We start from the raw sequence: 25,651 nt of genomic DNA on the forward strand, positions 1-25,651 counted from the left end.
AGGCAAAGGGTGGCGACTTTGAAGAATCTCATCTAAAATATATTTAGATTTTTTTAAACACTTTTTTGGTTACTACATGATTCCATGTGTGTTATTTCATAGTTTTGATGTCTTCACTATTATTCTACAACGTAGAAAATAGTGAAAATAAATAAAAACTCTTGAATGAGTAGCCGTCCCCAAACTTTTGACTGGTACTGTACATCACCACATGGTTGGGCCATCCAAGCACAGATACCCAACAAAACTAAGTATTACTTTCAAGTATTTTTAATTTACACCACTGGAAATGACCTGCCATCCAGTAAAGCTGGTAAATGCTACTATATGCTACTATATCAGTATTTTTATTTTTTTTGTAGGAAGTGAACATGTTTCCGAATGCAACAAAGTCACGCATGAACTGAGAGGATGTTATCACTGGCAGGTGCCAGATGCAGGAGCAAACCGACAAGTGATCATAAATCTGCAGTGACCATTAACAGCTGTATGGTCAAGTACTGGGCTTTGTACAATAAGCTGATTCTAGATCGGTTTTTAGGGGCAACTCCCCCCTCTCCCTCCCGACGACACTTCCGCCCCAGTAAAATCGAACCAATAAGGTGGCTCACTCAGTCGGACGCTGCAGAAGCCTATAACCCTGGGTTGTGGTAAACATCTCAGATGTTTTTCCGTGAGAAGGTTGCAATGGACAGCTTTCTACGGGACAGGATGACGATGGTTTTATCTGGTGCAATTTGATAACGGCCGTCAAATGGGATTTTCGTAGGAATTAAGGACCCTGATGTTGCTTAAAATCGTCAGGTTGGTAAGTAAAATTTGTAAACCAACGTTAAACGTTTTCATTCATAACTACAACGCGAGCTACAAGCCTGCCACCAGCAGATCATCAGCAGTTCACCAGAGCTAGCCGCGGTTTTTGGTTAGTTCGCGTAATGGTAGGCTATGCCTGCTCTGGGGATTGTGATTGAAAACAGGTTCACGTCGGTAAATGCTAACAAGCCAGTCACCGTTTTTTAGTAACATGTCCGTTTTTATTCAATGTCAAGACTGGTTTAATTGGTTCGTTTTAATGTCTAGGTACTGGTAGTTACAGTACCTAGCTACTCGTTAACGTTGCCTCTGGAGAAGCCAAGGGTTTACAGCTTCCGTTGCTTTGGGTTCTCAGCTGGACGCATCGACCACAGCTGGCTATAACAGATTGTTACACCAGATGTGATTTTAAGAAATATTTTTGCTATCCATTACCGGGAGTTACAGGTTACCTACCTACTGTTTGGTGTAACACATAATTTTCGACCAACCTTAACTTGGCGATGCTAGTTATCTTCGTTCTCGATTTGGCCAAACATGTAACGTTATCTTAAACGTACGTGTCCAGTTGCAGGTGGTGTTTGAATGTAGAAAATTCTCCATAAATTCAAGTAAAAATAATTGTTTTGTTCAATAAATAAACCCTACAATGTGTACGCTGCTATCTTGTCTTTCAAATATTTTCTCATTATATTTAGACAGGTACGTGTCATAATGACATGCCGCACTTTGGTGTGGACCCACCTGTCTCTGCGAATGAGAGATTTAGTCTATCTGGCCCGGGTTACCCCGTAGGGAGGAGTCTGGGTCGGGTGAAAAGAGATTTGCATTAGTTTTGGAACTGAGCAGACTCTCGGCGTGAGCCAGAGCGGGGCACCTGGCTCACGCCGAGAGTCTGCTCAGTTCCAAAACTAATGCAAATCACTTTTCACCCGACCCAGACTCCTCCCCACGGAGGACTCAAAACAAAAGCCATGTAAGCATGATTCTGCCTTTTCACACCCAGAAATGGTTGCTTTTGATATAAAACGCATTATCTGCCTTCCCAATGTAAGTGTATGTTTCTGGATGATGCACCATGCTGCCTTGTTGACAACATGTCCGATTGGTGCAGATTTTACTGTTTGATTTGAGAAGGGCGCGCCTCTCCTCTTTCGCCCAATGATGTTACGGGCCATTGCCCCCTGGTTCAACCGGGGCCAGCGTAATAGAACTCACTCAATATTTAAAATTGACAAGATGGCGGCGTACACATTGTTGGATTACTTCATGGAGCAAAACAATTACTTTAACCAGGCATTTTCTAAATTCAAACGCACCACCTGTAACATTTTAGAAGATGCATGTTTGGCCTAATCGAGAACAACGATGGTAATCGCCAAGTTAAGGTTGCTATAAAAAAAAGATCTGCTACACCAAGCAGTACCTAACCTGTAACTCTCAATAATCGATACAAAAAAATATTTGGTTAAATCACATTCTCTGGTGTAGCAAATCTCTCTCCATGTGAACTACAATCCCGAAACTCTGTTTCAACGTTTATAAACTTCAATGATCCTCACGTGCGATATGGTTTTGGAAACATACTTTCACATCAAAATAATTTCACAAATACAAAATATACATTTTCTATATACGGTTTCATTTTCAACACTTCTGGCACTTTCCTTTCGTTACTCATCGATGTTCAGAGACGCTTTGATGGCTAATTAGAACAGGTGGTTGATTGTCCTCTGTAAACAAGTGCTGTAAAACATTTCAAAAAATGGCAGTGTGGGAACCCTAACCCTATATAGTTTGACAAGGATGACATCTAACTAGAGTGTATGGAGGGAGGTGAAAACATTCAATATGTGTGAAATGTACCTTTTTTTTCCCTTAATTAATTGAAGGTGATTCCAAGGGAACCATGTCAACACCACTGTGTCATCTGCCCATGTCTGCCATTTTCTTTCTGCTTGACTCAAAACACCAACATCCTCCACCACCTGCCAAGTAGTGATGGGGAGATCCTGCAGCAAATCTTGCTAGCTGAAGGCGTGAGAGTCAACAAAACTAGCGGCCTTCGAGCTCAGAATCACATGCTGGCAGAGCACAAGTGTTTGCGAGATAAACAGAGGCAGCAACACTGATAAGCCAATGCAGAAACCATATGGCCATATTTTCTCAATTTTATTGGGCCTGACTTGCAGCCTGAATGAAATGTGTATATTATAGTGTCAGAAATGCAGTGATTGGACTTTTAAACCTACACTTGTAAATTCAGCCAGCTCAACAACCACAAAACAGAATGGCTTCCGGTGACCACAAAGAGACAGGGAATGAACTGGCAGAACACCTTCAAATGGATCATGAGTTATTGAGTCAAAATCAGTACCCTGCTGGGAGTAACTTCAAGTCCAAAAGTTTGCCCACTCTAAATGACCAGCATAGCAAGGCCTTGTTGACCAAGTCTTTGCAGCAACAGGTGTCAATAACGGAGGAGAAGAGTACTGAATTCATCCAACTCCCACAGAGGATCAACCTGAACCAACCTTTACCTGAATCGCCCACCAGGACTAATGTTAACTATTCCCCTTCCAAGTCTAGTGTGGTGGGGATGAGTCTTCCATTTAACACAGAGACGCAGGTCAGCAAACCCAGGCGTAAAAATGCCTCAAGACTACCCCTGATGCGTTTACCCACTAGGAAATACATGAGTGTGATTCTCGAAGACTCTCGCTGTTTTTTATGTTGCATGTGTTACCTGACATTTATCCAGTCACTGATGGTGTCTGGCTACCTTAGCAGTGTCATCACCACCATAGAGAAGAGGTACAGCCTCCGGAGCTCTGAGTCTGGTCTGCTCGTCAGCTGCTTTGACATAGGCAGTCTGCTAGTGGTGGTCTTCATCAGTTACTTCGGAGGCCGAGGGCAAAGGCCCAGATGGTTGGCCGTGGGTGCAGTGTTTATAGCCGTCGGCGCAGCACTCTTCTCCTTGCCTCACTTCATCTCCCCTCCGTACCAAATCCTGGAGGTGAACTCCTCACGGGGCAATGAAGGCCTGTGTATGAACCACAACGGCAGTGGCAAGGACTTCCTGGATTTGTCCTCCTGCCCTAGAGACCAAGAGGGTAATGAACACAACCTGTACGTGGCCCTATTCATCATAGCACAGATCCTGGTGGGTATGGGGTCGACACCCATCTACACCCTGGGACCCACCTACCTGGACGACAACGTCAAGAAAGAGAACGCCTCACTTTATCTTGGTAAGTAACTGTCTGTCATGGGGTTTGAAAGATGTGAAGATTACAACCAAAGTTAATATACTACTATGACATAAGGAGGGTAGCTCAGCTAGCAAATATGTATTGATCAGGCCCAGGGCACGAGACCAACATTTTCCCCTGGTGGCACTGGTACCACTAAGTCTTTCAGTTGGTTGCAGCATCCCGTGATTTGGTTGCACCATTATTCTTTTCTGGTATCACGCAATAGAAAAGTAGGTTGGTTGACGGAAGGAACCACTTCACAAAATAACATAGATTATTATCACTAGATGATGGATGGTTGCTGGTCTCTGATACAATGAATTATATCTCCTGCCCTTGTGGCCTTGAGCAAGGCACTTAACTGCACTGATGGGCTACTGTATAAAACCCTCCATCTGGAGAGCTACTGGGTGTGCAGGCTTTTGGTCCAACCCTGCTCATCAAACACAAGTCTGCTTATCAAGGTCCTGTTGAGCAGCTGATTTGTTTTTTTTACAGTGTGTTTGAGCAGGGCTGACGCAAAAGCCTGCACACCCAGTAGCTCTCCTGGAGAATGGTTTTCCATCCGGCAGCATTACAATCACAACCAAATACTTGTTATGTCTTTATGATATAATTCACTCATTCAGTGAACCAGGGATCAAATAGCTGAGGTGGGCGGTGTAGCTACTGATTTAACATGTTTGTCAATTTGTAGGGCTAAAATGTTCAGGGTAGATCTTGACAGCATAGTTACTTTTCCAGGAATTTTTTTTTTACTTTGTCAGAATTATGTGGCCAATATTGAATGGAGGAGAATCCTAGCTTAGAAACAGTGTCAGAATTATTTGTTAACACCCAATTTTGATCCCTTGAGACTGTTCTACAACTGGAGTATGCAGCATTGGTTTCATCAACTGTGCACCTGTATCAACTGGCCATTTGCGGTTATTCTCGAGTACCGGTGGAAAGGTATTTTAGGACATGACAATGACATTAATGCATGCTAAATAGTTAACAAACAAGATTACCAGCCAAACTACACAATGTTTTGAATTGGCTATCTTGGTAGTCTGTTGTGCAGTATATCATTATTTTACCTGCTGTGCAATGTCTCCTCACTCAACGGCCCACTGGCACATACACAGGTGATGCACACACCATGACTTTTCCAGGATTTTCATTGCTGACTAAAAATGTGCTTTAACTGAGCAAATAATTCACTAACTAGCAATGCATATCAACAAATGTGCGCACACACTAGGCTCGCTTTTAACTCAAACACGTCTCACGACTGCATGGTTGAAAGACTACTCATGCCTGCCAATGCAGAACTACAATTATGCTCCGATGGCCTCCGCAGTGATTGGAAGGACAGTGGGAACACATCGCATCCGGAGGACGCGTTGATCCAATTCTGATCGGAATAGCCTGATTCTTTGATATTGTGATTATTGCATGAACTTGTTTTTTTACTTGTCCATTTTGACAACTTAAATCTACTTCAATCAATCAAATTTTATTTATATAGCCCTTCGTACATCAGCTGATATCTCAAAGTGCTGTACAGAAACCCAGCCTAAAACCCCAAACAGCAAGCAATGCAGGTGTAGAAGCACGGTGGCTAGGAAAAACTCCCTAGAAAGGCCAAAACCTAGGAAGAAACCTAGAGAGGAACCAGGCTGTGGGCTGGCCAGTCCTCTTCTGGCTGTGCCGGGTGGAGATTATAACAGAACATGGCCAAGATGTTCAAATGTTCATAAATGACCAGCATGGTCAAATAATAGTAAGGCGGAACAGTTGAAACTGGAGCAGCAGCATGGCCAGGTGGACTGAGGACAGCGAGGAGCCATCATGTCAGGTAGTCCTGGGGCATGGTCCTAGGGCTCAGGTCCTCCGAGAGAGAGAAAGAAAGGAGAGAATTAGAGAACGCACACTTAGATTCACACAGGACACCGAATAGGACAGGAGAAGTACTCCAGATATAACAAACTGACCCTAGCCCCCCGACGCAAACTACTGCAGCATAAATACTGGAGGCTGAGACAGGAGGGTTCAGGGGACACTGTGGCCCCATTCGAGGACACCCCCGGACAGGGCCAAACAGGAAGGATATAACCCCACCCACTTTGCCAAAGCACAGCCCGCACACCACTAGAGGGATATCTTCAACTACCAACTTACCATCCTGAGACAAGGCTGAGTATAGCCCACAAAGATCTCCGCCACGGCACAACCCAAGGGGGGTGCCAACCCAGACAGGATGACCACAACAGTGAATCAACCCACTCAGGTGACGCACCCCCTGCAGGGACGGCATGAGAGAGCCCCAGTAAGCCAGTGACTCAGCCCCTGTAATAGAGTTAGAGGCAGAGAATCCCAGTGGAAAGAGGGGAACTGGCCAGGCAGAGACAGCAAGGGCGGTTCGTTGCTCCAGAGCCTTTCCGTTCACCTTCCCACTCCTGGGCCAGACTACACTCAATCATATGACCCACTGAAGAGATGAGTCTTCAGTAGAGACTTAAAGGTTGAGACCGAGTTTGCGTCTCTGACATGGGTAGGCAGACCGTTCCATAAAAATGGAGCTCTATAGGAGAAAGCCCTGCCTCCAGCTGTTTGCTTAGAAATTCTAGGGACAATTAGGAGGCCTGCGTCTTGTGACCGTAGCGTACGTGTAGGTATGTACGGCAGGACCAAATCAGAGAGATAGGTAGGAGCAAGCCCATGTAATGCTTTGTAGGTTAGCAGTAAAACCTTGAAATTAGCCTTCGCTTTGACAGGAAGCCAGTGTAGAGAGGCTAGCGCTGGAGTAATATGATCAAATTTTTTGGTTCTAGTCAGGATTCTAGCAGCCGTATTTAGCAGTAACTGAAGTTTATTTAGTGCTTTATCCGGGTAGCTGGAAAGTAGACCATTGCAGTAGTCTAACCTAGAAGTGACAAAAGCATGGATTAATTTTTCTGCATCATTTTTGGACAAAGTTTCTGATTTTTGCAATATTACGTAGATGGAAAAAAGCTGTCCTCGAATTGGTCTTGATATGTTCTTCAAAAGAGAGATCAGGGTCCAGAGTAACGCCGAGGTCCTTCACAGTTTTATTTGAGACGACTGTACAACCATTAATATTAATTGTCAGATTCGACAGAAGATCTCTCTGTTTCTTGGGACCTAGAACAAGCATCTCTGTTTCGTCCGAGTTTAATAGTAGAAAGTTTGCAGCCATCCACTTCCTTATGTCTGAAACACATGCTTCTAGCGAGGGCAATTTTGGGGCTTCACCATGTTTCATTGAAATGTACAGCTGTGTGTCATCCGCATAGCAGTGAAAGTTAACATTGTTTTCGAATAACATCCCCAAGAGGTAAAATGTATACTGAAAACAATAGTGGTCCTAAAACAGAACCTTGAGGAACACCGAAATTTACAGTTGATTTGTCAGAGGACAAACCATTCACAGAGACAAACTGATATCTTTCCGACAGATAAGATCTAAACCAGGCCAGAACATGTCCGTGTAGACCAATTTGGGTTTCCAATCTCTCCAAAAGAATGTGGTGATCGATGGTATCAAAAGCAGCACTAAGGTCTAGGAGCACGAGGACAGATGCAGAGCCTCGGTCCGATGCCATTAAAATGTCATTTACCACCTTCACAAGTGCCGTCTCAGTGCTATGATGGGGTCTAAAACCAGACTGAAGCATTTCGTATACATTGTTTGTCTTCAGGAAGGCAGTGAGTTGCTGCGCAACAGCCTTTTCTAAATGGAAGATTCGATATAGGCCGATAGTTTTTTATATTTTCTGGGTCAAGGTTTGGCTTTTTCAAGAGAGGCTTTATTACTGCCACTTTTAGTGAGTTTGGTACACATCCAGTGGATAGAGAGCCATTTATTATGTTCAACATAGGAGGGCCAAGCACAGGAAGCAGCTCTTTCAGTAGTTTAGTTGGAATAGGGTCCAGTATGCAGCTTGAAGGTTTAGAGGCCATGATTATTTTCATCATTGTGTCAAGAGATATAGTACTAAAACACTTGAGCGTCTCTCTTGATCCTAGGTCCTGGCAGAGTTGTGCAGACTCAGGACAACTGAGGTTTGGAGGAATACGCAGGTTTAAAGAGGAGTCTGTAATTTGCTTTCTAATAATCATAATCTCCTCAAAGAAGTTCATGAATTTATCACTGCTAAAGTGAAAGTCATCCTCTCTTGGGGAATGCTGCTTTTTAGTTAGCTTTGCGACAGTATCAAATAGGAATTTCGGATTGTTCTTATTTCCCTCAATTAAGTTAGAAAAATAGGATTATCGAGCAGCAGTAAGGGCTCTTCTGTACTGCACGGTACCGTCTTTCCAAGCTAGTCGGAAGATTTCCAGTTTGGTGTGGCGCCATTTCCGTTCCAATTTTCTGGAAGCCTGCTTCAGAGCTCGGGTATTTTCTGTGTACCAGGGAGCTAGATTCTTTGATATTGATTATTGCATGAACTTGTTTTTTTACTTGTCCATTTTGACAACTTAAATCTACTTGTCCAACTATTTTTTTTATTTTCTTCTTGCAAGCCTACAAGTGTTAATGTTGAGCCCAGAGATTACTGAGAGGGTGTTTAAGAAATAAGTTGTTTAATTATCTTTTCATGTTGTGATTCAAAATATGAATGTGCAACCTAATCCAGTGACTGTCATGCATTTTGGGTAGACAATTATGCTATTGTTATATTTTACTGTTAAAATAGGGCTCCATAATTAGTCTAGGCAGCCGCTAGTGGGCACTAGATCTCCAGTATCGTCTAGGCTTAATATACTCAGCTGGTAATACACTTGTCTCCAACGACTGGTTCGTACATAACATCCAACACGAAGGCTACAAAGGTATGGGTTTCCTCCTTAACAAGCTTTCATGGCGTGCCGCCGGAAGAAAACAGGAAAAATATGCGTACCGTCTTTAATATAACCACATTTTCCAGCTGTTGCACACTGCGTTCAGCCAATCAGGTTGCAGCAGCCTGTTTACCTCTGCTGAATGCTGGGCGCAACATCACAAAGTAGCATTAGCCATTCTAGCTGGCTTTCCACCTGCATCTGCCAATAAACAAGGCCTTACAATACACATGTCTATTACGAAATTTCGAACCAGGGTCTCTAGTGGCACAGCTAGCAACTTCGCTGCAGTGCCTTAGACCACTGCGCCACTCAGGAGGCCTGGCTACTTTGACTTCGGTTATTCAATCAATCCTTGTCCCTTTCAACTGTCCTCCTAGATCTTCTCCTTCCAGTGCTCTGAAACAATGTGAACTCATTAAGACCTTAACATTGAAAGAAAATACTAGTTGTGAAACAGGCTTGTATTCTGTGGTGGCCTGGTGCCTGCCTCCATTACACAGAAAAAAACCTACACAAAGGGATTAGTTCCTAGTGTATATATATATATATACACACACACACAGTGGGTCAAAACAGTATTTAGTCAGCCACCAATTGTGCAAGTTCTCCCACTTAAAAAGATGAGAGGCCTGTAATTTTCATCTTAGGTACACTTCAACTACGACAGACAAAATTAGGGAATTTATTTGCAAATTATGGTGGAAAATAAGTATTTGGTCAATAGCAAAAGTTTCAATACTTTTATATACCCTTTGTTGGCAATGACAGAGGTCAAACGTTTTCTGTAAGTCTTCACAAGGTTTTCACACACTCGCTGGTATTTTGGCCCATTCCTCCATGCAGATCTCCTCTAGAGCAGTGATGTTTTGGGGCTGTTGCTGGGCAACATGGAGTTTCAACTTCCTCCAAAGATGTTCTATGGGGTTGAGATCTGGAGACTGGCTAGGCCACTCCAGGACCTTGAAATGCTTCTTATGAAGCCACTCCTTCGTTGGCCGGGCGGTGTGTTTGGGATCATTGTCATGCTGAAAGACCCAGCCACATTTCATCTTCAATGCCCTTGCTGATGGTAGGCTTTGTTACTTTTGTCCCAGCTCTCTGCAGGTCATTCACTAGGTCCCCCTGTGTGGTTCTGGGATTTTTGCTCACCGTTCTTGTGATCATTTTGACCCCACGGGGTGAGATTTTGCGTGGAGCCCCAGATCGAGGGAGATTATCAGTGGTCTTGTATGTCTTCCATTTCATAATAATTGCTCCCACAGTTGATTTCTTCAAACCAAGCTGCTTACCTATTGCAGATTCAGTCTTCCCAGCCTGGTGCAGGTCTACAATTTTGTTTCTGGTGTCCTTTGACAGCTCTTTGGTCTTGGCCATAGTGGAGTTTGGAGTGTGACTTTTTGAGGTTGTGGACAGGTGTCTTTTATACTGATAACAAGTTCAAACATGTGCCATTAATACAGGTAACGAGTGGAGGACAGAGGAGCCTCTTAAAGAAGAAGTTACAGGTCTGTGAGAGCCAGAAATCTTGCTTGTTTGTAGGTGACCAAATACTTATTTTCCACCATAATTTGCAAATAAATTCATAAATCCTACAATGTGATTTTCTTGATTTTTTTTTTCTTCTCATTTTGTCTGTCATAGTTGAAGTGTACCTATGATGAAAATTACAGGCCTCATCTTTTTAAGTGGGAGAACTTGCACAATTGGTGGCTGACTAAATACTTTTTTTGCCCCGCTGTATATTACTGCACTATTTTGACCAGAGCCTTATAGGGTGCCAATTGGGACACAGCCCGTAGTCACCTTTCTTCTCCTCAACCCTGTCTCTAATGATGTTCTTGTGGACGGCCAGTTCACAAAGGACTTGGTGCTTTGATCGTGCGGTCTGTCTTTTGGTGCCAACCAGCAGTATGGTGGCTGGTTATGCATTGGCCAGGATGTGAGGGGGTGGCCCATCAGGACCCACCCGCCTGGCTGGAACACACTATCAAATGACAGCCATCAGTGCTCTGGTCTAAAGTAGTGAACTACATAGAGAAATAAGGTGTCATTTGAGACTGCCTCGAGTGGACAACACTAATGGTCCTTGACAGATCTCTGGTCAGTATAGCCACAGACAGTTACTGTTATGACAGGACGTGACTGTTGGGTAATATAGCAACGGTTTATTAATTGTATGTTCATGGACTTCCAGGAAGAGCCATTTATGAACTTTGGAAATGAGAGAATGGACCTATAGTTAGTCCAAAAAAGGCTAGATGACCAACGTTCTTTACCAGATTAAGAGGGTGCCTGCAGTATCCTATAATCTGAGATTGTATACACAGTGTATATATAGTCTGTGTATTATATATAATCTGTTATGTATCTCAGTGTAGGAGATTTTGTTGCTACTAGAGTTAGTACATAGGCAAGGTTATTATGGGCAGTGTGGACATGTCTGACCAACAAAATGCAACATTTTCTGCGACTGCACTTCTAATAATATAAGAACAAGAATGGGTGGGCTGACATCATCCTGAAACAAAATATTATTTTATTCTGAGTGTTATGTTATTTAAAGAGGCACATGTTGAAAAAGACCCAAAAAGAGGGGGTGTTCCATGAGAGATGAATACTGGAAAAAATAAAAAAATAGGTCCGTGTTATCATTAGACAGAATAAAAGATATTGCCTCTCAGCACCGGCAATAGATGCACGGCAATTCAAGTAGACCTAATACAGTAAGAACATATTTCACATACAGTGACTAGTGAAAGTCAATGCACAGTTTTTTTGACACATTTTACTGCCTTAAAATTAATGATATTATAAAAAGGGATTAAGTTGGATGTTTTTCCCCCTACCAATCTAAACAACCTGCTCCACAAATTCACAGTGAAAGAGAAATTATAAAACCATTTTCTAAATGTATAAAAATTTAAATTGCTTGATTGCCTATGTCTTCCCACCACAGAGATAATACTTGATGGAAGGACTTTTGGTAGTAATTATAGCTGTCAACCCATTTGAATAAGATTCTGTCAACTGCACAACTCTTAGGGCAACATGCACTGAGTTTACAAAACATTAGGAACACCTTCCTAATATTGAGTTGCACTCACATTTTCCCTCAGAAAAGCCTCAATTCATCGGGGCATAGACTACAAGGTGTCGAAGCATTCCACAGCGATGCTGGTCTATGTTGGCTCCAAGCTTCCCACATTTGTGTCAAATTGACTAATGTCCTTTGGGTGGTGGACCATTCTTGATACACACGGGAAACTGTTGAGTGTGAAACCCAGCAGCATTGCAGTTCTTGACACACTCAAAACGGTGCGCCTGGCACCTACTACCCTGTTCAAAGGCACTTAAATATTTTGTTTTGCCCATTCACCCTCAATGGTACACATAAACAATCCATGTCTAAATTGTCTCAACTAAGGCTTAAAGATCTTGTAACCTGTGTCCTCCCCTTTATCTACACTGATTGACAGTGATATCAATAACAGGCTGACTGCACCGCTCGCGTCACGTGCACTAGCGTTGCAGAATAAATTTAGAAATCTATATTATTCAATTATTGTGTATGCGTTGCCAAGGACTAAAATAAAGTCAGTTCTATTTGTGATGCAGATCGCTCTGCAAGTCCTGCCTCTCCTATCCTCATTGGTTTATAGAAGCAGATACCTACGTGCCATCTCCTCTTTGGTTATACCCATGTGCGTGACTGAAACATGAACGAGGTCAGTGGCGGTAATGCATCGAATTTATGGAAGTTGCCAATTGCAATAAAGTCAAGTTAAGAAAAGGCCTGGAAGGAGGAGAGATGAATAGAAATGATTTGGTTGACCGTTTTGTGTGGATTGTCAGAGTAGAGGACCTAAATAACAATTCAATGTTTATATCCCAGAACAAATTAGCTAGCAACAGCAAGCTAGCTAAATAGGACAAATTAGCTAGCAACTGCAAGCTAACTAGCTAAATTGCCATAAATGTTTAATGCTCTTCAACCTGTCCCCAAATTTAATGTAATTGGTTCAGTTTGTTTTGATATTTTAACTTCTTGGTGACTGGGGATGAATAGGGTGCCCAGAGTAAACTGCCTGCTACTCAGCCATATGAGTTAGAATATGCATATAATTAGTAAATGTGGATAGGAAACACTGAAGTTTCTAAAACTGTTTGAATGATGTCTGTGAGTATAACAGAACTCATATGGCAGGCGACACCTGAGGAAAAATCAACTCATAGCCTATCGAAGATACAGTGGGATATTGGTCATGTTGCACTTCCTAAGGCTTCTACTAGATGTCAACAGTCTTTAGAACCTTGTTTGATGTTTACCGTGAGGTGGGGCCGAATGAGAGGAATGAGCAGGTGTCTGGCAGATTGCCACGAGCTCGTGACACGTGGTCATGTGAAAGTTAGCTTGCGTTCCATTGCTATTCTACAGACAAAGGAATTCTCCGGTTGGAACATTATTGAAGATTTATGATAAAATATCCTCAAGATTGATTCTATACTTCGTTTGACATGTTTCTACGACCTGTAATAACTTTTTGGACTTTTCAGCCGACCTTTCGGCTGGACTTGCACGCGTGTTTGGATTTGTTTACCAAACACCCTAACAAAAGGAGGTATTTGGACATGAATTATTAACTTTATCGAACAAATCAAACATTTATTGTAGTACCGGGATTCCTGTGAGTGCATTCTGATGAAGATCATCAAATGTAAGTGAATATGTATAATATTTCTGACTTCTGTTGACTGCACAATATGGCGTATCTTTTTTGGCTTGTTTGGTCTCTGAGCGCCGTACTCAGATTATTGCATGGTATGCTTTTTCCGTAAAGATCTTTTGAAATCTGACAGTGGTTGCATTAAGGAGAAGTTTATCTAAAGTTCCATGCATAATAGTTGTATCTTTTATCAATGTTTATTATGAGTATTTCTGTAAATTGATGTGTCTCTGTAAAATCACCTCATGTTTTGGAACTACTGAACATAACACGCCAATGTAAATTGAGATTTTTGGATAGAAATATGCACTTTATCGAACAGGACATACACGTATTGTGTAACATGAATTCTTATGAGTGTCATCTGATGAAGATCATCGAAGATTAGTGATTCATTTTCTGCTTTTTGTGACCCCTCTCTTTGGCTGGAAAAATGGCTGTTTTTCTGTGACTTGGTGCTGACCTAACATAATCGTTTGTGGTGCTTTCGCTGTCAACCCTTTTTGAAATCAGACACTGTGGCTGGATTAATGAGAATTTTTATCTTTAAAATGGAGTAAAATACTTATGCTTGAGGAATTTTAATTGTTATTTTTGTTTTTGAATTTGGTGCCCTGCACTTTCACTGGCGGTTGGCGGGGTGGGACGCTACCGTCCTGAATATCCCAGAGGTTTTAACTTTCGTGTCGTGATCACGTTTAGTGTGGGGGGACAGAATAAATGTATGCACGATGGCGCACGCCGGTTTGGGTTTCGTATAAGGGATCAAGGTGACATCCAATAAGTAATCAAATCTTCCACATGGATTCACCTGGTCAGTCTGACATGGAAAGAGCATGTGTTCCTAATGTTTTATACATGTAATCCCTTTTTTAAAAGTTTGGCAAAATTGCTCAAGCTCAGTACATGTGGTTGGGAATGATTTTTCAAGCAAATTCAACACAGGACTGAGACTGACCACTCCGGAACACTCAACACCTATTGGAAAACCATTCTGGTGTGCCTTTGGCATTAAATGTTGTATAGTTGTCCCGCTGAAAATAAAAACTCTATTCCAGGGTTAGGTATTCAGGTGACTGAGGCAGGTTTTCTTAACTTCTAACCTTTCATATTTTTGTTGTCCTGACAAACTCACCAGCTGCCGGTGACAAGCATACCCATAACATAATGCTGCCACCACAATACTTAAATGCAGCACTCTCTTAGTCTGTGAAAGAATATTGGTTATCTAGCTAAAGACACACCAGAATGGTTTTCCAAGATGTGTTGAGTCCTCCTGAGTGGTCTAACCTCAGTTCTGACTTCAATCTGCTTAAATCAGAGACGAGGTTTGATTGAATATGGCTGTCCATCAATGATTGGCAACCAAATTTACTGAGCTTGAGAAATTTTGACAAAACAATGGATAAACAGTATGTTGCCATAAGAGTTGTGCAGAGTTGGTAGAATCTTATTCAAAATGATTTGGCTGTAACGGCTGCCAAAGGCACTTACACCAAGTATTATCTCTGGGGTGTGAAGACATGCGCAACAAATATTTCTTGGTTTATTTATTTTTTACATGAACGAATTCATTTTAGGGCAGCAAAAAGTGACAACTGCAAGGGATGTATAGACCTCACTAGGCACTGTACATAAAGCTATTTTGATTTTCAATTGCACTTTGTAGGCCTAGGCTGACATTTGTTCATGGTACGTGACTGTATGCATGTCTAACAGTAGACCTATACCAGGGATCATCAACGAGATACAAGCTCGAGCCAATTTCTTTCTTGAGTGGATGGTCAGGGGGCGAGAATAAGTTCAGGAGTAAAAATGTGCGTAACAAGTTACGTAATATGTTGCATGAACTCACTCTCTGTGCAAAAAGTGTTTTTAACATGATTTCTGATTAACTCCGTCATCTCTGTAACACACACATACAGATAATTGTAAGGTCCCTCAGTCAAGCAGTGAATTTCAAACACAGATTCAACCACAAAGACCAGCGAGGTTTTCCAATACCTTGCAAAGGGAACCTATTTATAAAGTAATTAAAAAAACAGACATTGAATATCCCTTTTGAGCATGCTGAAGTTAATTATACTTTGTATGGTGTATCAATACACCCAGTCGCTATAAAGATACAGGCGTCCTTCCTAACTCTGTTGCCGGAGATGAAGGAAACCGCTCAGATTTCACCATGAAGCCAATCAATGGTGACTTTAAAACAGTTTTAATGGCTGTGATAGGAGAAACTGAGGATGGATAAACATTGTTACTCCACAATACTGACCTAAATGACAGTGAAAAGGACACCTGTACAGAATTGAAAAAATATTCCAAAACGTTCATCCTGTTTGCAATAAGGCACTAAAACTGCAAAAAATGTGGAAAATAAATTAACTTTGTCCTGGATACAAAGCTTTATGGTTGGGGCACTTCCAATAGAACACATCACTAAGTACCACTCTTCATATTTTCAAGCATGGTGGTGGCTGCATCATGTTACGGGTATGCTTGTCATCGGCAAGGACTATGGAGTTGTTATGGATGAAACAGAATAGAGCTAAGCACAGGCAAAATCCTAGAGAACAACCTGGTCTGCTTTCCAACAAATACTGGGAGACAAATTCACCTTTCAGCAGGACAATAACATAAAACACAAGCCCAAATCTACACTGGAGTTGCTTACCAAGATGACATTGAATGTGAGTGGCTAAGTTATAGTTTTGACTTAAAGTGGCTTAAAAATCTATGGCAAGACATAAATGGCTCTGGCAATGATCAACAAACAACTTGACAGACTTTGAATAATTATTTAAAGAATGTGCAATCCAGGTGTGCAAAGCTCATAAGAAACTTACCCAGAAAGACTCAACTGCTGAAATCTCTGCCAAGGGGGATTTTAACATGTATTGACTCAAGGGTCTGAATATTTATGTAGTCAATATCTATTAGCTCAAGCTATCAAGTTGGTGTTTGATCATTGCTAGATATCCATTTTCAAGTCTTGCTATAGATTTTTAAACCTTACATTTTTTTTTTTAAATTTACAACTATAACCCCAGTAACAGTTTTGTGTAGATCGTTGACAAAAAAATGACTAAATCAAGTGTTGTGAATACTTTCTGAAGGCACTGTAGGCCTATGCTTTGACCTTTGAGGTTTGTTCAAGATGAGGCCTCCTGGCAGGCTGTGATGTAAAACCATACGTGGGTCATACAGGTAGTTCTTTATCAGTTGGTGTGATGGGCTGGCCTTGTCTGTGGGAAAGATAGCAGGTTGTTTGGAAAATTGTAAGAAGACGGTGCTATGTCAGCAGGTTGCCTTGACGATGAAGTTAACCGACATTTAGCTGTGCATGTCCCTGCTGCCTGTGTCTCTCTCTCTCCAGCAAGGTCACGCGGTCCAAATTGGTCCAGCTGCCAGGTTGAGGTTCGTGTCACTTTCCTGTAACGTACAGCCCTGGCCCATTATTACTCCTGCATCAATCTCTTTTGTGTACAGGACAGTAACACACCTAATTTAACTCATCTGAGCTCATGTACTCAAGGCTGTAGAGACAAAGAACATATTTTTGCTGCCTGATAACCTTGTAACTCCATATTTGCCCTTTTCTTTTAGATGTATTGAAAGCAACTTCCCCCAATGTAATCTGAACAGTTCATGTCTCTAGGACCAAGAAAATATATTAAAAATAGCTTCTGGATTGTCGTCATTGTATTTTGGTTAATAGGAAAATATGGCAGTGTTTTCTGTTTTAATCTGACCGTTACGATATGTAATTAGGCAATTCCATAAATAGGAAAGGCGCAAAGCCCATTAATGGTAATTATGGACTGAATGACAAGCTAGTTCACCAGTCTGTTCCCCATTGAAAGTAAATTGGACACAATCAGTACAGTACAACCAGTTCAAAACCCGTACATGTCTCTGGATCTCCCCTGGTCTCAGTGATGGACAGAAGAGCAGTTGGTGAACGGGGTCGCTTGCCATCGCTTTGCGCTCTGTTGAACTGTATTGCTCCACGCACACACACGCCCAGCTGCAGACTGCCTGGTGGGTGCTGTGAATCAGCCAGTGATGTGTGATCTCCATTGTCCCTAGTCTAGCAGGTCAATGGAAATGGGCGGATAGTGTGGTTGCAGCAAAGGGAGCCTAGCGTTCTGTTTATTCTCCCTTCGGTATGTGCCGGCCGTCCGATCCACATGCTGAGTAGTCGGCAGCATGTCCCTCTCTCAGAAAGACGGTCATACCTTTTCATAATGTTGATCTTTTATTCAAAAACATTTTTGGTGAGTTTGTGGATTGATACGAAAACTGAATTTGATTTTAAATTGTTGATAGGTTGTAGCTGATAGCTCCCTGTAACACATTGTTTTGGTTGGAAACGGTAGGAAATCTTTGAGGCTTTTTAGATTGATGTTTTCATTTTGACCTCAAAGCAGCTTACTGAAACCGGACGTGACTAAGATGGCCAATGCACTGGAAGACTTGCACAGTCTTAAAATTATATATATTTTTTCTACCAATCTACATAATTTACTCCACATTTACAAAGTGAAATAAGTGATCAAAGTGCCTTGGGTGGTGGGAGTGGCAATTTGCACGGTCGGCTCAGCAACATTTTAGAGAACATTTTAGAGGCCCCCATCTTGACGGTGTAGAGATGTTTCCGTTTTTAAGCTTATATCCTGCAATTCTACACAGTTTGCTATACAGCTGAGAATTTTTAAAGCTGATTTTCCTTGGGTTCTACTTATTCTGGCATGGAGCTGAGAGAAATGTTATGTTCTGTGTTTTGCCATGGCTAATACTGTGTTTTAGTTTTTTGCTCAAACATAATAACACAAATACTGTTAAATTCATTGTTTTTGGAATTTAATTCTCATTGACTGTCTAGCTTTTATTTTGGTGATTTGTTAGTTCTCAAATTTATATTATGAAAAAAATATATAGGCACATTATTTTTCCTACTTACTTTGTCTGGGTTTAGCTGTTTAAGTTGAGTGTTTTTCAATCCCAACTTTATTTTTTATTTCACTGTTTGGAGTTAGGCATCCTGAAAAACCACTTAGGCAACCTGCCCACGGATTTAAATTGAAGAAAAATCCATCTACTCCAAATTACCCGCCTGTAGGACAAAGTGAAAAGAACTTAAGCCTGTGTTAAAAAAATAATTTAAAAAGCCATTCCAAATCCACTGCAACAAGGCTGTTAAGTAATACTGCAAGACATGGCAAAGAAATGAACTTATTGGCCTAAATGTAAAAACCTACAAGCTTGGGCTACATCCAATACCACACAACACAATGAAACCCTGTGTATTGTTGTGGCAGCATCATGTTATGGGTACTGTATGCTTGTCACCAGCAGGGATTGGGGATTTTGTCAGGGGTCAAAATAAATATGAAAGGAGCAAAGCCCAGGTTCAAAGTTGGAGGAAAACCCCCTCAGTCTTTTGAAAAGTTAACCCAGAGATAGAGATGTATTTTTAGCGGGACAATTACATTATTTTCAATGATATCAGCAGAATGGATTTTTCAAAAGGTGTTGAGTGTTCTTGTGTGGGTTTGAATATTGCTGTCCATCAATGATTGGAAACTCAGTAAAACAAATTCACTAAGCTTGAGCAATTTTGGCAAAAACAATGGATAAATATTGCCCTAAGAGTTGTGCAAAGTTAGTAGAATATTACTTAAAATGATTCATAGCCGTAATGGATACAAATGGTGCTTCCATCAAGTATTGGGCTAAGTCTGGGGTGTGAAGACATGCAATATTTTTTCAGGGATTGCAGGATTTCTTTTAACCCTAATTTTAAAAATATATATTTTTATGCCTATTTGCAACATTTTGGTAGGCTATTTCTCTAATTAGATACATGCAGCTTCTGTCATTACTGCCCTAGAAGATTAAACTAATGCTCATCAGAATGATGTAATAAATCTAGTTGACATTGACATCGGTAAAATGCTCTTTCATCTCTGCTTCCCTCTTGCAGCAGGCATTTGGGGACTGGGGAGAAAATGCAATAACCCCCCAAAAATGGGAAAGCTCTAACGTGCAAAATTTCCAAATGACATCGGATTGACCGGAATAAGGAAATTTAAAAGCAGTGAAAACGACCCAACGTGTTGCTGATAAGATTTCAGTTTGGCTTGTATTGCATACTTTTGTGGTTGACATACTATCACCTTTTGACGCTGATAAAGATAGCATCTTTACAGACGGTCCCTAACCGTACATTCATTCTCTCAATCATATTTCTCATCTCATTTTCCTAAGTAAAAATGTCCATTTGGTGTATAGTTTTACTGCAAGAAATGCTTAATCCTGCAGAAGTTCATATTATATTAGGCTTTGTAAGAGGATATAGACCTAGTCAGTGTCCAGATTTCAGTTAGGCTATTACATTTAACCCATCTGAACAGTAGACTGCAGTTGCCTTGACGTGCCATATTTGAAATCACCTTCTTGTGATTCTCGAATAGTGACTAACCATCATCACATAACATAACCGACCGGCACTGCTATCACTTGCTTTTACCACTTCACCAAATATTTCCCAAACATGACTTTTCTAGCCCTCCCTTCTCTTTATTTTCAACTCTCCATTTTGCAGCCAATCTCTTATTGAATTACACTCTGGCATTGCCCATTTTGCATCTGTGGATCGAAGTTGACTTGTTCTGCCCGTTCTCAAAAGCATTTTGTGATTGGCGTGTAGGCTATTTGGTGCGTGAACAGTTAGTCCCTAAAGCAGGCTTATGTAGTATTGCAGATAGACTAAAATAATGAAAGGAAAAACCTTAATGTAGCCTATAGATATAAATTGCACAAGAATGATACATTTCTGGATTTTTTTAACAGTATTGTTTTCTTTGTTCAACCCACCCGCCCTTCATCCACACATTATTTCATGACCCTAAACCCTGCTGCCCTGCAGATAAGATCATGGGGACTGTGGGGTATGAGTCAACTCACGCATCACATGTTTGTTGACACTGAGTCAGGGAGAAGACTACTTGGTTCATGATGGGATGATGACATTAAGCAGTTTTGTTTCAAGTGGGCGTGAACTGCTGGATGCAGTAAGAGAATGCCTGGGCTGTGTCCCAAATGGCACCCTATTCCCTACATAGTGGACTACTTTTGACCAGGTTTGCTTGTCATTATTCCTGCAGCACACACTAGACTACTGCAACACAATTTCCCCTGCCATGACCCCTCAAAAGAGCGATGATGTGGTGGTTCACGGGAATAAAAAATATGTGCTGTATTTGGATATGGATTAGCGATTGTCAAGGATGCACAGAAATCAAAAATGTGTGTTTTTAGTTCAGATTATTTGTTTTAAATATGTGATCTATAGGCTGTGAGCTTCATAAGCTGTTTATTGATTAAATATTTAGTGAGAATCACAACAGATGTTGTACCCTATTGTAGCTCTTAAAGGTGCTGTAGCCTACCTAGGGTGTACAATGTTCAATTACAGCATTATTTATTCTGCAGTTATTCTATTGCTATTCTGTTACCAGTCAAATGTACATGTTAATAGTACAGTCGTGGCCAAAAGTTGAATGACAAATATACATTTTCACAAAGTTTGCTGCTTCAGTGTCTAGATATTTTTGTCAGATTTTACTATGGAATACTGAAGTATAATTACAAGCATATCACAAGTGTCAAAGGCTTTTATTGACAATTACATGAAGTTGATGCAAAGAGTCAATATTTGCAGTATTGACCCTTCTTTTTCAAGACCACTGCAATCCTCCCTGGAATGCTGTCAATTAACTTCTGGCATCCCATTCTTGCATAATCAACGCTTGGAGTTTGTCATAATTTGTGGGTTTTTGCTTGTCCACCTGCCTCTTGAGGATTGACCACAAGTTGTCAATGGAATTAAGGTCTGAGGAGTTTCCTGGCCATGGACCCAAAATATTGATGTTTTGTTCCCCGAGCCATTTAGTTACCACTTTTGCATTATGGCAAGGTGCGCCATCATGCTGGAAAAGGCATTGTTCGTCACCAAACTGTTCCTGGATAGTTGGGAGAAGTTGCTCTCGGAGGACATGTTGGTAACATTCTTTATTCATGGCCGTGTTCTTAGGCAAAATTGTGAGTGAGCCCACTCCCTTGGCTGAGAAGTCTCAGGATGCTTTACTGTTGGCATGACACAGGACTGATGGTAGCGCTCACCTTGTCTTCTCCTGACAAGCTTTTTTCCGGATGCCACAAACAATCGGAAAGGGGATTCATCAGAGAAAATGACTTTACCCCAATCCTCAGCAGCCCAATCCCTGTACCTTTTCCAGAATATGTCTGTCCCTGATGTTTTTCCTGGAGAAGTGGCTTCTTTGCTGCCCTTCTTGACACCAGGCCATTTTCCAAAAGTCTTCGCCTCACTGTGCGTGAAGATGCATTCTCACCTGCCTGCTGCCATTCCTGAGCAAGCTCTGTACTGGTGGTGCCCCGATCCCGCAGCTGAATCAACTTTAGGAGACGGTCCTGGCTTTGCTGGACTTTCTTGGGCGCCCTGAAGCCTTCTAAACAACAATTGAACAGCTCTCCTTGAAGTTCTTGATGATCTGATAAATGGTTGATTTTAGGTTAAATCTTACTGGCAGCAATATCCTTGCCTGTGAAGCCCTTTTTGTGCAAAGCAATGATGACGGCGCGTGTTTCCTTGCATGTAACCATGATTGACAGAGAAAGAACAATGATTCCAAGCATCACCCTCCTTTTGTCTGTTATTTGAACTCAATCAGCATGACGGAGTGATCTCCAGCCTTGTCCACGTCAACACTCACACCTGTGTTAACGACAGAATCACTGACATGTCAGCTGGTCCTTTTGTGGCAGGGCTGAAATGCAGTGGAAATGTTTTTTGGGGATTCAGTTCCTTTGCATGGCAAAGAGGGACTTTGCAATTCATTGCAATTCATCTGATCACTCTTCATAACATTCTGGAGTATATGCAAATTGTCATCATACAAACTGAGGCAGCAGATTTGTGAAAAACCTTTGGCCACGACTGTATATTCTGATTACAATTATCATGTCTCATTTTATTAGCTTCCAAAATGTAAGTAGATATATCTAGCTGTCCAATAACACATTCTGATTGAATGGCTTGTCCTGCACTTTGTAAAAACATGCATGTTGGAAAAAGATCTTGGTTCCTTGCTATGTTTAATACAAAGATAACTCTGTCCACAAAAATAAGAGTTGAGTCTTCATTCAAAGGCAACGGCAGTTTTGAATACAAAGAGAACTGAGTTATTTAGCTTTTTTTTCCCTTTTTTTGTCCTCCCCAAGAGTTCACAGAGATCAGTTATTTAAAGAGGACTATATGTGAAAATACCCTTAGATGCTATACATGACTGAGTCAGGGGTAGAACATAGGCTCCTGCCCCAAATTGCACCCTATTCCCTATAGTTCACTACCTTTTGATCATAGGGCTCTGGTCAAGAGGAGTGAACTATTTCGGGACTATGGTGCCATTGGACGCACCCATGCTCTTGATTCTCCATTCTGTTGATCCATTCTCTTAGCACCCATGCTCTTGATTCTCATTCTGTTGATCCATTCTCTTAGCACCCATGCTCTTCTAACCCATTAATTTACATGTCCATGTGTCCTGATGCCTCACGCCTGTTTCCCTCTGCAGCTGTCATGTATGTGATGGGAGCCCTGGGTCCGGCTGCTGGGTACCTGCTAGGAGGAGTTCTCATCGGCTTCTACGTAGACCCCAAGACTGTGGTCAACATAGATCAGAGCGACCCTCGTTTTATTGGCAACTGGTAATGTTCCAGACTTTTCACTGAATATGTTATGAGATTAAATAAAGATATTAGCCATTTCCATGTTTGGTTGCCATATGTAAATACGATTGGATGTATTAGAAATGTACATGTTAGCTTGTCAAATGGTGTCTGACTTTGAAATGCATATTACTATTGTAGTGTTCCATGGTGTGTTTAATGTGGGAAGACTTAATGTGTATGTTGTGGGAATGTGCTATTGAACTCAGTGCAGATAATAGGATAGATTGTCTTAGACACACAGTAGTTGTATACATAATAAATACTGTACATTACACTGAACATACATTTAATTTTGTAACTCATATTGGGCCTAAGCTAAACCCTCCCTGCTCTCTCAGGTGGAGCGGATTCCTGCTCTGTTCTGTCGCTATGCTGCTGGTCATCTTCCCCATGTTCACCTTCCCCAAAAAGCTGCCTCCCAGAAACAAGAAGAAGAAGAAGAGGAAAAAGATCAGCCTGGACAACGTGTCCAGTGAGGATGAGATCACCAAGGAGAAGACCAACAGCAAGAGCCAGACGGTTACATCGTCCATGGGCTTTGGGAAAGACATCAAAGGTATGCTATACAGAAAGCAGATGCGTTCCAAATGGCACCCAATTCTCTGCGTCAGGGCTGTTCAATCCCGGTCTGAAACACTGTTTTCATCCTCTCCTTCTAATCAGGGACTAATTCAGACGTAGGACACCAGGTGAGTGCAATTAACTACCAGGTAGAAACAAAGTGTTTCAGCCATCCAGGGCCAGAATTGAACAGCTCTATGTGCCCTTGTCAAATGAAGTGCACTATATATAGCGAGGCTAGGGTGCAATTTGGGGCGCTCACTGAGGCTATTATTAGAAGCAGGGTTATCTTAATGACTCTTGCCTCTCATACTATTACTGATGATAGTCTATCAGCGCTCGGCATGGTTTGTTGCTGCCACAGACTGCTATATACAGCTATATAATATATATAGCTAGAGCTGAACTGCTGTCACACAAACATTTTTATTACACAATAATCAAAGCTCATTGCCACTTTTTTTTAATGTTCTAATAAAGTCCACTTCAGTAAGCTACTACTGTATGGTGTTTCATACTAATCTGGGCAGGTGAAATGTACTTCCTTTTAAGGTGACGCGTAATCTGAATAGGAAGTGAATTACATTATACATAATCCTTTGTCTTCCTGGTGAGCAGATGTGTCCGAGGATAACTCCATAATATAATTGGACCTTCAGTCTTTGAGTCTGTCTGTGATGCTCATTTAGCTAACGTGCTGTGTTCTTTATTTCTCTCTCTCAAACTCTCACTCCCTCTTTTTCTCCCTCCCTGTCCCTGTGTAGAGCTGCCTAAGGCTGCAGTGAGGATCCTGAGTAATGTCACCTTCCTGTTTGTGAGCCTGTCCTACACTGCAGAGAGCGCCATCGTCACCGCCTTCATCACCTTCATACCAAAGTTCATAGAGTCGCAATTCGGCATCCCAGCGTCCAGCGCTAGTATCTACACAGGTAAAGGCGCCCCTAGCACCTACACAGGTAAAGGCGCCCCTAGCACCTGCACAGGTAAAGGCGCCCCTAGCACCTGCACAGGTAAAGGCGCCCCTAGCACCTGCACAGGTAAAGGCGCCCCTAGCACCTGCACAGGTAAAGGCGCCCCTAGCACCTGCACAGGTAAAGGCGCCCCTAGCACCTGCACAGGTAAAGGCGCCCCTAGCACCTGCACAGGTAAAGGCGCCCTAGCACCTGCACAGGTAAAGGCGCCCCTAGCACCTGCACAGGTAAAGGCGCCCCTAGCACCTGCACAGGTAAAGGCGCCCCTAGCACCTGCACAGGTAAAGGCGCCCCTAGCACCTGCACAGGTAAAGGCGCCCCTAGCACCTGCACAGGTAAAGGCGCCCCTAGCACCTGCACAGGTAAAGGCGCCCCTCTAACATCTCTCTAACTGTATCCAATTTAACTGTTCACCTGTACTAGAGTTGCACTCTGAAGCGCATAGCTTGGAATACAGGTCTGTTGGATCTAAATAACCTCTAGCTTCACCACATAGATCAATTAGAAGTCCGAGCCTTCCCATTCCTCACAAGCACCTCAGTCTGGGACTCGCACTCACACTCACTACTCACTACTTGACCATGTACCTGATGCCCCCTTTATGTGAGGGGGTGTCTTAAAGCTCCCTCACCACTCTCCTAGAAAGGATGTGTCATGTGTA

At 42.0% G+C, this 25,651-nt stretch overlaps 1 protein-coding gene across 3 annotated transcripts in view; it reads left to right on the plus strand.

Annotated features, from left to right (window-relative positions):
- Positions 1–603: 603 nt before the first annotated feature.
- LOC118394610 (solute carrier organic anion transporter family member 5A1-like) overlaps positions 604–25,651 on the plus strand; it is a 36,969-nt gene continuing 11,921 nt past the window's right edge. Inside the window, exons 1-5 of one of the 3 annotated variants that reach the window (XM_035787984.2) lie at positions 604–808; positions 2,706–4,064; positions 23,302–23,434; positions 23,797–24,014; positions 24,784–24,948. In XM_035787984.2, the coding sequence (XP_035643877.1) occupies positions 3,104–4,064; positions 23,302–23,434; positions 23,797–24,014; positions 24,784–24,948 (1,477 nt within the window). In that variant the 5' untranslated portion in view covers positions 604–808; positions 2,706–3,103. The remainder of the gene's footprint in view (positions 809–2,705; positions 4,065–23,301; positions 23,435–23,796; positions 24,015–24,783; positions 24,949–25,651) is intronic. The other 2 variants (XM_035787985.2, XM_052463712.1) reach the window with 2 other exon arrangements.

Source organism: Oncorhynchus keta, chromosome 15, assembly GCF_023373465.1.
Source record: "Oncorhynchus keta strain PuntledgeMale-10-30-2019 chromosome 15, Oket_V2, whole genome shotgun sequence".
Lineage (NCBI taxonomy): Eukaryota > Metazoa > Chordata > Actinopteri > Salmoniformes > Salmonidae > Oncorhynchus > Oncorhynchus keta.